Source organism: Tamandua tetradactyla, chromosome 3 (assembly GCF_023851605.1).
Source record: "Tamandua tetradactyla isolate mTamTet1 chromosome 3, mTamTet1.pri, whole genome shotgun sequence".
NCBI classification, from domain to species: Eukaryota; Metazoa; Chordata; class Mammalia; order Pilosa; family Myrmecophagidae; genus Tamandua; species Tamandua tetradactyla.
The window spans coordinates 187,137,100-187,155,766 of record NC_135329.1 but is presented as its reverse complement, the minus strand read 5'-3'; the positions used below and the strand labels follow the sequence as shown (position 1 = coordinate 187,155,766).

Here is an 18,667-nt window from a genome sequence, read left to right as displayed (position 1 = left end):
GACTGCCAAGTCGCTAGGCATTACCCTGGGAATGGCCTAGCCTGGCTTGGCTTTCTCCAGCACTTTTTCCTAGCTACGTGGCCATGCAAAGTCTGATATGGTGGCTTCTTCTCTTCAACCTATAGAGGGTCTACATTAGATAGAGTAGCTAAAACCTTCGATTCAGGATAATGCTGAATTAATTCTAAACTCTATGAATATTTATCCCCAACATTTCACACAGCTCCTAATATACGGAAGGTACTCAAATAGATGGCCCTTTCTGTGATACTTTGCCAAGAACCAAGACAATATTTCTAGCAATATGCCTTTTTGTATCTACTCTGAGAGCAGATTTGAGATTGGTAAATTGAAACTTCAGGAATGAGAATCTTAAAAACCTAATCCCTAGGGTGCACAGGTGGTTCAGAGGTAGAATGCTCACCTTCCATGCAGGAGACCTGGGTTCTATACCAGACTATACACCCCCCCATCAAAAAAAAAACAAAAATACACAATCCAATAGGAGGGTGGTCTTGGAAGTATTAAGAAAGTCCAAAGTTAATCAGTCTTTTTTGGTTGTTTTGTTATGTTTGAATCTACAGATAGTACTCTGGCCATAAAGAATAAAGCTGATGTTTTATTAGCTACAAACACAATTAAAGAAGTCATAGGGATCTTCAATTAACAGACCACTTAATGGGTCCATTTAAAGGATTTTAACGCATTTAAAGAAACACATAAAAAGTTTGTGCTCAAGAAAAAGTTTTCACTGCGCCTATTTTGTCTCACAGCCCTTTCTAATTTCCGCTAATATAAATCAATTTAGATTTATTAGCTTTATATGAAAGAACTCCAGTAGGTTTTTAATAATAATTATCATTATCACTGATTAAAGTTATATTGTTCGGGCCAGATGGAGTCCTTTTCTTGTCAACTAGAATAAGCTTGCATTATGTAGTTATAATGTGTTTGGATCTAAATAAACAGATGGCAGAGTGACAGGATATTATATGCAGATAATGTCAGCAGCAGTGCTTCACAAATGCAATTGCTTTAAATAAACTCTGTTGTAACAAGGATCCTTATGAAGGAAACTGGAATTGAGCCTAGGTATTATATTAATCTGGACACCGTACTGTCTACTTTCAGAAGTGTAGACCATTAGAAAAGGTTCCACCTGAAAACATGTGTGCTCAATCTGTACCTTAATCTTAACAGCAGGTCTTTTTATAGGTTTATTCAGACAGTCTGAGAAAGAGTAGAAAAGAGCCATTCAGCTTGTTAAACTTCCCAGTTGAGGACTTAGCAACCCCGGATTGAGGAATGATGGGACTTTTGATATAGCCTTATTTTATAATTTTTACATATAGCTAACTTCATTAAAATAAACAGTTTGATTAGGAGTATACCCATTCACACTTAATATTAGAAAGTTAACAGAGATGGTATAAAAAGAAATATTTAATAGATAAGCTTTGTCTTTAATAGGGTTTTTCATGTCTATCTTTCATTCTAAGCCAATTTCATATCCTGGTGCCTCCAACATTTGAGTGAATCATGAAATTCAGAAGCAAGTTTCAAAAAGTCATCTATGGTTTCTTCTAGCTAATATATATTTTTTGAGTCCTTATGGGGCAACTGTGTCTGTTGAGGCAGATATTCATAGTAGTATACCACTAGAGAAGATGAAGGCTGATATTTGAAAATGCAGATAGTTCCAATAAAACTTCTAGAAGTAGAAATCAATATATGCAATTAAACTTTCAAAAATATTCTTCAAAATGCTATAATATTTTATATTAAGATAATCCAAATTATGTTTGTTACCTTTACTTGGATGGTTTATCATGGCATTTATAGGAGTGTATACTTGTTTTCTAAAGACTTCAACTTCTTTTTTGTTGTTAATTTCATTTTTAATATTTGTTGGTAACAGGCATGGGCTATCTGAATTATATCAACTTTAATAGACCAACAAAATAACAATGTTCAATAGTCAAAATGAAAACTCATTTAATGTAAATATTTTCTTCCTACTTTCTATAAAAAATTCACAAATTCATATATTTCTTTTCCTTATAAAATGTCAAGAGGATTTTGAGGATCAGAAGATTGTATTTCAGCCCCATTTATATTTGACATTTAGGTTTTGCCTACTTAAGTGGGCATTTTATGGGCTACGTTTTAACACTAGTATGGCATCAAGATCCTCATAAAGGAGCAAGAGTATTTCCTTTGAGGATTTACTCCTCGCCAAGGAGTGAAAGATGATAATGTGCATATCCTTTTACCTGCTCTACAGGTGGACGCTGCCATAAGTCCTGCACTGGTCGATGCTGGGGACCCACAGAAAATCATTGTCAAACTTGTAAGTATTCAAGAGTGAGAAAATCATTGCCAAACTTGTAAGTATTCAAGCATAGGCTTGGAATGGTCAAGGAATTTTCATAATTGATGCTTTTCACACATTTGATCATCATAAATATGAAAATATGCATTTGCTTCCTTGTGGTAGATTTGCTTCTATCTAAGTATACTGCCTAATTTCATTGCTTTTAAATGAAAGATGGCATATAATTGCTTCTTATATTTCTTTGTGGTTTCTAGGTTAATGATCTCAGCAGCACAGCTGTGATGATATTAGCTGTGACTTCAGAGTCTAAACATCAGAAGAAGTAGGATATCCAAATGCGTTCAAATATTAACTCCACTTCAAGCTAACTGGATAACTCAGTACTTTCCCACAATCATTATATCACCATTTATTAAGGAAAGAAGAGAAGAATGAGGGAAGGAAGGGAGAGAGGAGAAGGGGGAAAGGGGGAAGGAATAATACAAAATGTGATTTATAGGTAAATTTATGTATTCGTACAGTGCTCAAAATTTTGAAACTCTTTTAATTTATTCTAATAGATTCAGCCACGTTAGCAAAAATTAGCAAGTTGTATTTTGTACCAACATCTCTTATTCCTGTTGTAGATAACTTTGGGGATGATTGCCAAGCAGATTCAGGTTTTTGTCTGAGAAATATCCCCATCTAGAGGCTCAGTCCCTATAGCCGTGTCTTTCCCATGTGATGCTCTCCCCTTGGTCACAGGACAGTAATTCTCAACCAGGGGCAAGTTTGTACCCCAGGGGGCATTTGGCAAGGCTTAAATACTTATAGTTGCCACAGCTAGCGGGGGTGGGGCCGTGGGGACAACATCTACTGGCAGCTAGTAGGTAAAGGCCAGGGATGCCTCTAAATATCCCTCAGTGCATAGAAGAATCTTGCACCAACAACAGCAAAAAATAATTACGCAGTGCATAATTTAACAGTGCTGAGACTGAGAAATCCTGTATTAGGGGCAGAGAATGAACCCAAACTGGGCCAATTAGATTCTTTCCCCAGAGTATTTGGTGCTGAGATCCAGAGATCTTGGTTATATTATCATAGAAACTTAAACCTAAAGAGATATTCATTGAGGCTTTTATTTTTGAACCATATGTGCTAATGAAATGCAGAAATAGACGATTCTTAGAGAAATGGAGGAATAAAGCAGCCGGACAAAGAAAACAAGAATTGGGGACAGAGAGGAAGACTAATCATTACAGTTCTTCACAATTTTTAACTCCTGCTTCTCTATCCTTCATGAAATCCGGCTGCACTTCTGTCCTTAGTTGCTTTAAGAAATCCTACATTTGAATGGAGTTTGGTTACTTGCCACCAAGGGAAGAGATCCTGACTAAGGGAACCATTAAGCCATACTTCATGTATAAAATCATCAACTGTGAATTCGTTTAACTCACCTCATTTTTCAGCATTGATATTAAACTTACTATAACATAAAATTGGTTAAGGGCCACTGTCCCTGTGCCCCAGCCTATCACATTTAAATTCAGCAAACATTTACATGTATTGAATAGGTGCAAATACACATTTGGAATAGTATTAGAGAACTTTATAGTTTACAAATAGTTACTTTTTTTCATTCATTTTTACAATATAAATTTTACAATATTATGAGGTGATAGGACAATTTTTATCAACCTCATTTTACAAGTGGGGAAATATAAGCTGAAGTAATGGTTAAGGAGGTTGTTATATTTAGCTAATAAGAAAATACCTGGGATTTCAACCTCAGTGTTTGGAATCTAAACACAATACTGTTTTCTGTATAGCATAGTTTAGTGATTGAGAACATTGGATTTGAGAACAGCCAGACTTGATATGAATCTCAGCCATTTCCAGTATCTATCATAGGAAAGTAAATTAATCTTTCTAAATCAGTTACCATATCTGTAAAATAAAAATAATCATATATACCTCATAGGGCTGGGTTTTTTTGTTTTGTTTTGTTTTTACTTTTGAGTTGAATTCAAATAATGTTGGTGAAAAACATAAAACATTTTTTGGTATGTATTAAGGACTCAAATAAATAATAGCTAATATTCATAATAAACGAAAGGAAATAGCATTAAAAAAACAATCTATGATTGCTGGATCTTTTAAATCTGAATGAATGGCTATGGAAGCAAAGCTCTTATAGGCCAGTTCTAACCTATAAAGCTACTGATAACTGATGGCTGGGGAACCAAACAGTAAAAGCTCTGGAGTGGGGTAGAGAATGCATGCCCTTGACATTGACTCCTGTCCTCCCTCTTCTTGTCTTAGCTACATGAAAGATAAATTGCTTATCCATATTTAAAGAGCTCAGCATCCTGAGACAAAATGTATTTTGGAACTACTGAAAGACATACTTATTGTAAGACCTGATTTTCAGAATCATGGTTATGCTTTTTTGAGAATTAGATCTCATAAGAGATTCCCTGGAGAGTTGAACTTCCATAGAGCTATGGCATAATCTGAAGAGCAACAAATATTTAAGGTAAAATTTTCCAAGCGTCCTTTGAAGTTCTTGCTTCTCTTCTGTTAGTTAAAATGTTAATTACCTTTAGGCCTACTTGGAATGCGATTATTATATCTGAATCTTGACTCAATCTTTTTAAAATCAGAAAAGATATGATGTGCAAGGTTTTGACAATGTATTGCTCTTGTTGGTTGACCATTCAAATGAACATTTCAGTATTTAAAAGGCATGGTCTTTGTGATGGTTAAGTTCATGTGTCAACTTGGCTACTTTATGGTGTCCAGTTGTTTGGTCAAGCAAACACTAGCCTGATTGTTACTGTGAGGGTGTTTTGTGGGCTTAAATCATCAGTAAGTTTATTGCACTTATTGCTGATTACATCTATAGTCTTGAGGAGATTGCCTTCAACAATGAGATGTCCCATCCAGTTGAAGGCCTTAAAAGAAGTGATCACTTCAGCAGTAAGAAGAAAGAATTTCCATCTGTGCTTCAGCCAGCTAACTTCACCTTGGGAATTCATTAAAGCCTTCATTGGAATTCCCAGCTTGCTGCTGACCCTACAGAATTCAGAGTCACCATCCCCACAGTAACATGAGCCAATTCCTATAATACATCTCAAAATATTTGCATTATATGTGTGTGTGTGTGTGTGTGTGTGTGTGCGCGCGTGAGAGTATATATATATATACATGTATATGTGTGTGTGTGATCTTCCCTGTTGGTTCTGTTTCCCTGGAGAACCCTGGCTAATACAGCCTTCCATTATTTACAAATGATTTCTTTCCCTGTAACTGAAATAAATTTGCTTCAGCAAGGGCCTCTCTGAGGGTATTCAACTTTGTAATTTTTTTTTTTTTTTTTTTTTTTTTTTTTAAAGGGAAGGAAAGACAGAGAAGGAAGGAAGGATAGAAGGAAGGAAGGGAAACATCTTTAAACATTTTCCTGTTTTTATTATATTTTGTTTGTTTGTTTGTTTTTTACATGGGCTAGGGCCGGGAATCGAACCGGGGTCCTCCGGCATGGCAGGCAAGCACTCTTGCCCGCTGAGCCACCGCGGCCCGCCTCAACTTTGTAATTTTCCAAATATTTCATTATTTTTTGTGGGTAATTTTTCTTTGAGACTTTCCATATTTTGGGGAATGGAAGTAAAAGTATTTACCAACCCCAGCCTCAGCCTGAGGAAACTGAAATTAAGAACACATTTCATTCAGCACCCCTTGTCAATGCTGACATCGTCCCCAAGGTGTCCCCTCTTAAAACTGCGCGTGTGCCCGGAATTCTCCTCTGTGTAACCATGTGACGAGAAGTCATGGTAAAGACGAATATCTCAGGCTCGGGGTGAGCACATTCATGATAATGAATGATTTGTCAGTGCGTAATGCCACAAAGAGGGATGATCAGAGTGAAAACATCTCTGTCAAAATAAAGAAATGGGGAAGCAAAGGTGCTTGGCACAGCAATAGTAAGCTTAAAGGAGGTCTGCAGGAGGCAGAAGGGTTAAACAGAAGGAGTGAAGAAGGGGTTTGTACTTTTGTTTTTCAGTAGACTTAGAGAAATGGAAAGAGAGTGTGAATAAATTGGCAGCTTACAGTGGACAACTACTACACAAATCTCTTCAACTGAATTGTTAGTAAAATGTTATACTTTTTTGGTAGAATTCCGTAAGTTTTATGACTTGAGTACTGATCTGTGGGCCACTGTCAGCTTTGAGCACGTGTTAAATAAATTAAGAGTGTCTTTGTCCCTCTGTAGCATTTAGTGATACACAGACTATAAGCTCTGGAGCCAACAGCTGTTTTAAAAATGTTTTCCTAAAATATAATGTATTTTCTCAAATAAATTTCTAAAAAAACAAACACTTAGACAACCTAAAGAATTTTATTAATTTTAAAGTCAATTGTAATTTTAGAATCTAGTTAAGTATTCCACTCTTACTGTTTTACTCAACAGTGACTTGAATTCATTCTCCCTAAATCCTGTTTGATGTTAGAGCATCATGACCCTGTAAACCTAACAGGGAGATTTCTCACATAGTTGCAAAAGGTCAAAATAGACTTAGGATGGGACATTGAATGCTGCATTGCATGTGGAGCTGTGACTCAAACTTCAAAGTACTTTTAAGCTCAGTTAAATCGTGGCCGTGTTGCTCCAGTGCACAGCTTAAGTAAATTGATTCAATGGATTAATGTAGTCATGTCAGGGGAGACAAACTTATCTGCTATGTGAAGTCTGAAGCTTAAAGAAGTATTATATAGCAAGCTTACTGGTAAGAATGACAACTCTCTCTATTTGTAAAACTGAGTCCTAAGTTCTGAGCTCTGTAGGTTTAGGTGTGAGAGAGACTAAGCTTTAAGAAATAAATAGTAACGATTAAAGCAGCAAAGTTATCTCAGTCCTTGCAAAATGTATGAAGTATACTTATTTAAAAGAGTTATCGCTTGTCTTTTTTTTTATCTCTAAGCACAATATCAGGCCAACTTTCTCCGGTCTCCTATTATCAGCCAGGGTGATTGTTTCATTTTACACGTTCCTTTTGTTCTCCTAGGCCTGGTGTCTTCTCAGTTAGACGCTAATGGTTTTCCCTCAATCTTTGCACATATTGTGCATTGAAGTAGTTATAATTCACTGCAGTTGCTGATGATATAACTAAAATTTTCTAGGCTGATTATCACTCAAGATATTCTTCATTCTTATAAGTTGCTTTACAAGTGACATTTCTTGCATTGAAACGAATTGAGTAATGCATGTGCCTTAGATCATAGGGTAAAGAAATTGTTTGTCTCCTAAACTGAAATATGACACCACAATAATTAATGAAGATATTCGTGTTTTCAATCACCAGAGTGAACAGATGCATTCCTGTTCATTGAAACAGCCATTACGTAATTAAAGTCAAGGCACTAGCTTAACCAAAGAAAAGCTTGCAATGAAATTCACCTCTTGTGAAATATTCTTCCTGCCCAGATAATCTCAAAATATTTTTTTAATTAAAAAAAAAACAGAACAACAGTGGAATTAATACAAACAGTATATTTGTACTGTCATAGATAATTGAGAATGGTGGCTATTTCTATATTAGCAAAATAGAAACTTTGTTTCCAAATAATGCTTAATTTTACTTATTGTTCGTATAAAGATATTGCAGAATATGCTAAGAAGTTTTAGAAATTATTTAGTATTTTCCTCAGTAATCTATTATGCTTGCGCACAAAGAAAATTACTTTTAACAGTTGCAGTATATTATAACTTTCAGTTTCGTAATAGAGAAAAAATCCTTGGTTTGGCTTATGGATTTTATTCATTCTTGGGACAAACTTTACAAATATTTATCTCCTTACCTTTTTCATAAAATACATATGGATTGCTTTAAAGTGGAATATTAAATCTAAGGAAATGATTATATAGTGTTTTGTTCTTCAAAAATTCAGTAAGAAAATATCAGCACAAAATTAAATTTTATATATCCCCATGAAATGGCCAGTTTCCCACAGACTGTGAATCCAGAATGACAAATTATGAAAATAATAAACTAATTATACTCACGTACATGCATACACATACAATTTGTCTAAAGTGTAATTATGTTTACAGTTTTTGTGAAGCAAATGTTATTTTAAAAGAAGGTGCCGATGCGGTAAATATCCAATTAGAGCAGAGAAAAGCAAGAGGGAACTAATGGGGAGAAGAGAAAGAGCTGAGCCAGCAGGCTCAATCAATCAAGATAACAATGAACCTGTGTTAAAAGTCAAGATTTTTAATTAAAATCCTTGTTTTACTAATAACTTTACATGTCCCTAAGTCTTCGTATTGATTTCAACTGCCCCCTATTTTTTCTTTTTTGGGTGTAAAATTCCTTGAGATACTGTAAAATTCAGGGAAACATTACAATGGACTGTTTATTTGCAAACATCTCCAAAATTATACCCATCTAAAACATTTCGAAAAAGTGACTCAATAATTTACTTGTAGAAAATGAGAAAAAAAATGTCCAAATTGTTGGTCATTCTGACATAAATTGTTATGTATATATGTATTTGTAATTTGATGACCTTTCTTAAATATTTAAAAGGTTAGTATGATTTCCATTTTAACTATAGGAGATATAGTTATTTGAAATGCTCTGTATAAAACAGTTTAATTTGATTCAGTAGATATTGCTTAATGCCATAATAGGGGCTCAGGAGGTATAAAAGTAGTTTATCAAATAGTGCCTTTTCTCTGGGCATGCTCTGGGATGTGAAACAAAGATGACGGATGTTTGAAAATATATATATATTTTTTAATTGAGCTGGGGGGATTGGCTCAGTAGGATAGAGATGGAGTCCTAACTCTAGTTTAACTCAATGTCGAGAACCTCAGTTTCTTCAGGTTCCCTCATCTACACAATGAGGGGATTGAAAAAGATGATTTCTGTTCATGCTTCCTTAGGTGGTTAGGATATTTGTGTGTGTGTGTGTCTTCATCAGTAGGTAGATGAAAGGGGGTTGGGTAGAGAGACACAGGCTGGGGCAGTGTATACTGTGTAGGGTATAATGGAAGGAAGCGATCCAAGCAAGGAGATCAGAGAATGAATAGTTTGCATTTCTAAGGTAATTGAGAGACTGTTCTAATAGTTTCCTGTTCAACACAGTGGTGAGGGTGGGATTTCTGCCTTCGGGTTATGTGGATGGCCAACATTGCATAGATGAGATTCACACAACTTTATTAGTCACAAAGACTCAGGACTCCATTGGGTGAACACTCAAGAACAGAGTGAAAAAACAGAGACTGTGGGAGTCTGAATTTGTAGTATCACATGGCAGGTTGTCGCTTGGTTCCCCCAGGAGAAAGATCATTGGCTTGAGTAATTCTGTGAGCTAGCAGGAAACTGAAGCACAAAACTTTTGATGGTTGTTCTTATCCGCAGGAACAGAGTGAGGAGGGAAACTCGCTGTTAAGCCAGTCAGAGCCCTGTCAGGATTGACAGATGTCAAGGCAGTATATAATATTAGGTCTTAATTTTAGACCTGACACCACGGGACATTGAGAAGAATAGTTAGAAATAATCTGGAAATGTTGCCATTAGAAGAATTTATTATTCTGGTAGTAATGACAGTTTTTGTTTTTTTAATAACTTATATCTTTCCAGCAAAAGAATAACTATCCTTGACTATGGAAGATAAAATTTCAAAATTATCTTCCTGTGGCCTCTGACAAATAGGACATGTATTTACTGTTTCCTACCGAAAGGGAAAGAAGTCTGAGATTTCATTCATGGAAAAGCCAGCATGTATATACCACTTTTATGACTAGAAAATTGGTCATAGCTGCAGAAAGCTATCCTCCTTACAGCTCTGCCTTACCTTATTCTAGATTTATCTTCTATTTCTGAATGCATGGGTTTAGTTAGAGGAAATATTAGATAAACAGCATGGAGATGAACAAAAATAAGAAAGGGGTGACTGGAAAATTATAAGTTCTTCATGATTTAAGACACGTTTTTGCCGATTATGTTATAATAAATGTCAATTCTTTAAACATCAGACATATTAATATTCAGTTCTTAAGCCAATATAAACTGTATGCATGATTTGATACTTAAAAAGTTTATCATGTTTGCTTCTTTCCATTTTCCTAAGCATTTTCAAAAGAAACAGTTACTATATTAATTTTTGTCTGTTGTAAAGGATAGACCCAATTATAGTAAAAAAAATCATTTTCACATATTATCACCTCTTTGATGATGATGATTTTTATTTTTGCTTATCTTAAGTCCTTTTGCTTATGAATCATATTAAAATAGAGTGTTAGTTCTTTACAATCACAGGAGTTCTTTCAGGTTTTGTTCTGACTCAAGTATTTCTTGAACTTAAATAACTGTTACCCAGGAAGATTATGTTTCCCTTTAATTCTAAGTTGTATGTAACTTCATTGACTAGAACACAGAACATGGTAAGAAAGATAGATTCTGACACTTATGGATAGTTACTGATAACTTAAATTACAATATTTCACCAAGACGGAATTGGAGACTTAAATAAATGTGTAATTACTGCATTTCAAAATTGTAAGGCATATACATGGAAATGTCAGTTCTTTCAAATTAAGCTACATATTTAACCATCTTTAATATATTCCAAATTGACGTTTTTTATATTGAACAAGAATATTCTAAAGTTCCACTGGAAGAACACATTTAATAAAATAGCCAGAAATCATTAGTAAGATCTACTTGGAAGGATTTTTCCCACCAAGTCATAAACAATAATTATAAAAACAGTATGGTATTACTTCAGAATGGAATTGTCTCAATGGAATGTAATAGAAAGTCCATAAGGAGGCTAAAGTCTATGGAATAATTGAGTTTTGTTGGCCTTAAAAAAAAAAAAAATCCATGACAAAGGCATAGATTATCCAATAGCATTGAGAGAAATGTCACACAATATAGAATAAAATAAATTTAGATTCCTACCATAAAACAAAAGACATGAGAGGGATTGTACATTAAGAGTTTAAAAGAAATGAGATGCATTATAGATTATAGATAAATTGTAGATTGAACATTTTTAAAAGAATGAAATAACTGAAAGTACTAGAAGAAAATATAGGTGAAAATTACACGAGGAAGGTCTTTTTTAAACATGATGTAAAAAAGAGAAAAAGGATCGTTTTGATTGCATGATAGTGTTTTGTATTTTTAAAGCAAAGTATTTACAATAAAATTTAAAGGAATTGAAAATTTCACAGAAGAAATTTGTAAAAAATGGTCTCATTTGTAATCAGTGACATAGGATTTTTTTTTTAATTAGACATTTTTCGCTATTAAGTTGTTAAAGTAAAAAGAATGATAAATTCTAGTAAGGATGAAAGTGTAGGGAGAGAAATAATCTCAATTACTGCTGTCGTGCTATTGTAAACATTGTTATGCAGATTGATTACTAATAAATATTAAAACATTTGAAATATGCATTTTATTTGACCAAGGAATTTATTATGGGAATACTTAAAACAAGAAATAATCATTTGCACAAAACTTACGTAGGATGTTATATACTATAGTATATATACATTATATAACAGCAAAAAAATATAAACAGTATAAATATCCTAGAAGGGGAACTAGTTGGATCAAGACATGTCCATACAGTGGCATAATATAGAACTTTACAAAATAATACAATAGAAGCATATTAATAGTTCTACAGAGAAATATTCATGATGTAATATTAGTAAAACAAAACAAGTTATGTAACAGGTTAATTATCATTTATTGATTAACAGTAACAGCAAACATTTATAATGGTTGCTCTATATTAGGCACTATTCCAAGCTTAATGGTTTTCCATAAAACATGTAATCACTGCAACAACTCTATAGTAAATACTATTTACCCATTTTATATAAGAAGCTGAAGCACAGAAAGGTTAAGTAATTTTCCTAATATAGCACAGCTTTTATATAAAGTCAAAATGGGTCTCTGACACTCTGTCTCCAGAATCTTTCCTTTAATCTTCCACTCTGCTGCTTCTCACTTCCTGAATTGTCTTGGCTTTGTGCTAAGAGCTTCTCATGTATTAACTCATTTAATCCTCAATAATCATTACAGTCTTCTGGGAACAAGATGGGAGGGACAAGATGTGGTAGTGAGAGTGCCAAGAGAGTCAGGGTGTAGAGAAGTATAGAGAAGTGTGATTTTTTTTTCAGAGGCATGAGGGAGAATATGTCCTCTACATAGAATTTGAAAAATGCAGCTAAAGACATGGGTTGTTTCAAAATCACTTTTTATTGTGTATTTTGTGCTCTCTTAATTGCCATACCACTATTGAATTGAAATTGGGAGGTCAGGAATATATAGACCCCCAACAGTTAACCTTGGTTATTGCTGTGTAAGAATATGAATTATTTTTAAATTTTGATATCTCTAGTTGCTTGTACTTCTTTAAAAACATGTATTACTTTTATATTTTCATAATAAAAAAGGAAAGAACAGAAAATACATTAACCTCTCTTTTTTATAAAGAGACTTTTTATGGTAATCGTCAAAGATATCTGAACTATTGTCCACATCAGAAAGATGAGAATTTCTTTTAAAAATATATTAATAATGCATGAAAATTTTACTTAATCTATAAGCATATTACCATATTTTTGTTTGAAGATAATCCCAAAGGTTGTTTTGTGTTAGCCGGGAGTTAATATACTGCCATGTGGGAGAAATGCAAATCCCAAATTCCCGGTGATGATTGTGGAAACAAAAAGGCACGTGTATACACAAAAAAAGGAACAAACCTCTGTGTCAGTCTCAATTTCACAATCCTAGAGGGAAAGCATTGTGGCATGCTCTGTTGTGCAATGATTTTCCATAGGCTCTAGGATCCTAAAGCTTCATAAAGAGGAAATTTCATCTCCCAGTGGTTCTGAATTTATTAGAAATAAATAAATTCACTAAATTATTGAATTTGTTAGAAAGCTATTTTGCTGCACATATATAAAAGGAACACTTATTGGCTTCTCTCATTTCTTATTTTGAACATTGTCCATGCATTTGAACAGCACTCTCAAACTCTAGTTGCAACTCATTGGTAGATTGTAAATCACTTCAATGGAACCTGACCAATGTTAAATTTTTATTGAAATAGAATAGATTAGAATAAAATTACCCAGATCAGAGCAGAATAGAAAAGACAATATCAAAATACTTTGTACATAATTAAGATCACTATTGTTTCTTTAAGTTTTTCATCATGTATATGTTTACTGAGCCATGATATAAATGTTTGTCTTGTAAATTGTTCTTAGAATCAAGTCAGAAAAACACTGCAAAGGAGCATCAATTAATTTGTAAGTCAACATGATCATCTATTTAAGAATATCCTAAGCATATGCCCTATGAGGAGAAAAGTAATGTTATGAAGATATTTGCTGTTGTACAGTTGAAGATTTCTTTGTGGTATCTTTCCTTTAAGTAATTCCATTTAAAATTCTTTGTTATAAGTGAGACATTGGCTTGAGTTTGGACCTGTCTGGGGCTTAGTCTCCTCCTCTGTAAATTTAGCAGTATATGAATTATAAAATTAGTGGTAATATATGAATTTATAGTCTCATAGTTCTGGAAGCTACAGGTTGGAACCAAGGTGTCACAGAGCCATGCTCCATCTAAAACGTGAAGGGGAGAATCTTTCCTTGCCTCCTGTAGCTTCTGGCGTCTGCTGGCACCCTTCAGTGCTCCTTGGCTTACAAGTGGTTCTGGCTTGTTTTCTCACACCTCCCCCCCCCCCCCATGTCTGTCTGTGTCGCATTCTCTCCTTCTTATAGGGGCACCAGTAATATTAAGATTAGGACCCACCCTAATCGAGTTTGTCCTCATTTTAACTAATCATATCTTCAAAGACTCAAATCTACACTACAAACAATTAGGACTTGCACATATATTTTTAGGGAAACATAATTTTACCCATGGCAATATAATCCTGTAAGTAGATGGAAATAACGAATAGTGTTTTTTAAAATCACTGCTATTTCTTCCTCATGGTTGCTTGCATATTTGTTTGCATGTAACTATTCTCAGACATCTAGTATGTACCTTTAAAATGCTAGGATTTGAAGACAAAAAGTGACTAAAAGACGGTTTGTGCCATCATGGAAATTTATCTTTATGAGAAAAATAGACGGAGGAATATACAATTGTAATAGGAATATACAAGAGCTGTAATAGAAGTATGTCTAAGTGAAGTGAGATCACCAAGGAGCAAATGGGAGGCGTCTGCAGAGCAAGGGGTTCTGAGTGAACAATTTATGAAGGACATTTCTATTGACTTGACCCTTGAAGAATGTGTAGATAGCAGACAGGCATGGAAGAAGTCTAGAACAGGCCATACAAAGAACCAAGATAAAAAGAAGGCAATTTAAAAGCAGAAGATAGAATTTATATAATGCTTGTTGACTAACTGATTTGATTATAAGGGAGGTAAGAGGAGATATTTAGAATGAATTCCAAGTTTGAAATTGGAGCAACTAAAACAACAGTGCAAATAGTCACTGGGACAGAGTATATAAGAGGAGAAAAGTGTGTCTTGGGATTGAAGATGGAAATAAAAGAACTTAATTATGGCCTTTGTGAATCTTAAGTACTGTTCATTCATCCAGTGAATGAACTGCTTAATAATTAATCAGTTACTGACCAGAAACTCATGTAATATAGAGAGAGATATTATAGAGAAGAGCTGGAGATAGTTCATTGTGTTGAGTATGACTCTTCAAAAATGACTGACTCTCTTAGGGTAATAATGAAGGTCATAAGAAAAACAGAGGATTATTATTATTTTTTCACAGTTAAGTGGGCATCTAGTGAAAAATAACCTGTATGCAAAAAAGCTATACAGTTTAAAGCACCCTGCAACAATTATTTATAGAACAGATTTCAAAGTTTGGTATGGGTTACAGTTCCACATTTTCAGGTTTTTCCTTCTAGCTGCTCCAAGGCACTGGAGACTAAAAGAAATACCAATATAATGATTTTGTATTCATACTCATTTGTTAAATCCTATCTTCTCAGTTATAATTCCACCTTCTCCTTTGATCTTTCTCCCAATCTTTAGAAGTAGGGCTCTAAATGGGCTACCCCCATTCTAACTTATCATGTTGGAAAGGGCTGTCAATAATATGGGATAGGGGGATGGAATTAGTTGATGTTCTGGATAGGCTGGCCCCTTTGGATTTCAGGACTTATCTGGTTGGGGAACCCATCTGGAGGTTGCAGGTTTCTGGAAAGCATAGATCCTTTGTAGGATCTCACATAGAGCCCTAGGTGTTCTTTAGGGTTAGTGGAAATGGTTTTGGTTGAAATTTGACAAACCATGATAAATAGCAATATTTAGCTGAAGCTTTTGTAAGAGTTGCCTCCAAAGTAGCCTCTCAATGCTATTTGAACTCTCTCAACCATAAATACCTTATTTGTTACAATCCTTTTCCCCTTTGATTAGGAAGACATGGTCAATCCCATGTTGCTAGGGGCAGGCTCATCCCTGGGAGTTATATCTCACATTGCCAGGAAGACTTTCATCCCTGGGAGTTATATCTCGCATTGCCAGGGAGACTTTCATACCTGGATGTCATGTCCCACATAGGTGGGGAGAGTAATGATTTTGCTTGCAAATTTGGACTTAGAGAGAGAGACCACATCTGAGCAATAAAAGAGGTCCTCCTGAGGTGACTTTAAGGCATAACTATAAGGCAGGTAGGCTTAGTTTATCCACTATATAAATAAGCTTAAAAGAGCAAGCCTCAAGATCAAGGGCTTGACTCAGTGACTTGGGAGTCCCTAATCCTTGAGACAGTATCAAGAGTTCCCCTAGTGGAAAGTTTAATTGTTCCATATTTTTTCTCCTATCCCTCAATGGACTTTGTCAGTGCTTTTTAATTATTTGCTTAACATAAATCTGGACTGTATCTGGGCATTACATTAAGCAGTACAGAGTAACAAGCTCTCATTCCCATTCTGGGTTCCAAGTGTTTGGGTTGTTAAATGATCTATCCAGACAGGTTGAGTTAGATTATGTGCTACAGAAAATTTAGGTTTGGGACACAATAAACTCATCTTTCTTTGGTCTCAGAGTAGGTGAAATACAGACAGTGTCCTCCTTAGCCCTGTATTCTGATTTACCTTAGTCTTGACCCAAATCAGCTTCATTCTTGTCTCTAATTGAACCCTGATCTTTTTTTTTCAGTTTCTTTAACAATTGTTGTATGTGGCAATGTTGTACATGACAATTTCAGACCTGCAGAACTCCCATTCTGAGTCTTAGGTGTCACACAGGTACCCAGAGTTCCAGGGAAATACCAAGTTACACATATATAGCACAGTGTCCCAAAACCTATAAATAACAGTTACAGCTCCAGACAAAATGTGACTGCTATAAGAGCTTAAATCTAGGCCCAGTTTTCATATAAGTATTTTCTAAATGAGACCATGCAATATTCAATTTTTTATTTCTGGCTTATTTTTCATCACATAATGTCCCCTAGGTTCATTCACATCATTTCATGCCTCACAACTTTGTTCCTTTCTATAGCAGCACCAATTTGGTCATATGTATACACCACAGTTTAACCTTCTACTTCTCAGTCAGTGTATCCTTCAGGCACCTCCATCCATTGAGCATCATTTATAATGTCCAAAATCAACAGTCCATGTCTCACATTATTCTCACTTAGTCATATAATCATCAACACTCTCAACTATAGACAATTTTCATTTCTCCCAAGAGAAGAATACCCAATAAGCACATACTTACCAAATAGAAAATCCAAACCTCCCCTTAACTCTTGTGTGTCTTATTCCCCAATTATTTATCCCTGGTATTGCTGTGTTACAGTTGATGTCTTCCTGTTAAACATAGCCCATAGCATGCAATAGTCATTTTGCCCCTATACCCAGCCAGATACTATTTTTTCTTTGTACAAGAGTCATGCCTTTGAAGTAGTTCATACAAGAACTTATTTAGATTTGTAGTGTTAATCAAAGGGATACATGGCTCTGTATAACCCTTTCAATCATGTTCACCTTCAATATGACAATATTACTTATATACCCACTAATGAATTGCCTTCATTTCTATCCGTATCTAAGTTCAACCTCATTAGCTAACTGTTCACCCATCTCTACCTTTTGGGTGTCTCTAGTTCTCCTCTATTCTGCATTATAAGCCTCTGAGCTTACCTTTACCAAGGTCATAAAAGCAAAATCATATACTATCTATCCTTTTGGGTCTGGCTTATTTCCCATTTGTCTAGTCTTTCTTCCATTGCTTATGCTTTGAGTATGCAGTTCAGGAGGCTACCTCCTGTTACTAGGTCTTGAAGATGTTTCCCTGCATTTTCTCCTAGGAATTTTGTGTTACTGGTTCTTATATTTAGGTATTTGGTCTACTCTGAGTTATTTTTTGCTAGGGTATAAGGAAAGGGTAAGGAGGATTATTTTTTTAATTAATCTGTAAAATGAGAGCCTTGATTATTTTTACTTGATGAAGAAACAGTAAAGTTGAAAGGATGATTATATAAAAGAGAGTATAAGTAATATATGATGCAAAAATTTGAACTTGTATATCATGGAAAGGGGGTTAGAGTTCAAGAACAGCCTACAACAGGGAAATGAACATCCCTTCATCTGAAACAGAAATGAAATTTGTAAGTGTGTAATTGTTTAAAAAACATTTTTTTCTGTGTGGCATCAGAAAGGGGCACATTAATTTAGCTTAGAGGAGCAAACTTTCAGTTTTCTAATGTTTTAAATTAATATTTCCCCTTATATTCTACTATTATTGCTGACAAGTGTATTTTAACTCCCAGATGGATTGTTAGGTATGGACTCTATTGTGATGTTAAGAAACTACTTCCTTGAATACCCTGGAGAAGTAGTGATAACTCTGAGAGGTGTATGGGCATTAGTTTGGATTTGGCCAAAGGCAAGTTCATTTGGATTTCAGTTTCCTATTCAGTAAAATGGCAACTTTAGGTAGCATTCATTCATTGATTCATTAATTATCCATTACTTACCAACTTGATGCCTGTCTTTTCCATTTTAATGTTCCGCAATTATTTTGTTACAAAATTGACAACTTTTTGCAAATTAGAGAAGCAACGTCATCCAGGTGTTTAGTGGGTGGGGGAGAGATAATCTTTATTCACCTGTACTAATATTTTGGTTAAGGTACTAGAATAAAAGCAAAAGAGATAGGGTGGTTTATTTGTTTTTCATCAAGGATGGGTGTAGAGGTAGGCGGTCTGCTATAATGGAGGGTCCTGTAAAGGTTGAAGGTTAACTTCACATTTCTTGGTTTATGACAAGTCCATGATCT

At 34.7% G+C, this 18,667-nt stretch overlaps 1 protein-coding gene across 7 annotated transcripts in view; it reads left to right on the top strand.

Moving 5' to 3' along the window:
• The window catches only part of ERBB4 (erb-b2 receptor tyrosine kinase 4), a 1,077,155-nt gene that overhangs the window by 723,318 nt on the left and 335,170 nt on the right, over positions 1–18,667 (top strand). For all 7 annotated transcript variants that reach the window (XM_077154990.1, XM_077154989.1, XM_077154987.1 and 4 more), the window contains exon 5: positions 2,285–2,350. In XM_077154990.1, the coding sequence (XP_077011105.1) occupies positions 2,285–2,350 (66 nt within the window). The remainder of the gene's footprint in view (positions 1–2,284; positions 2,351–18,667) is intronic.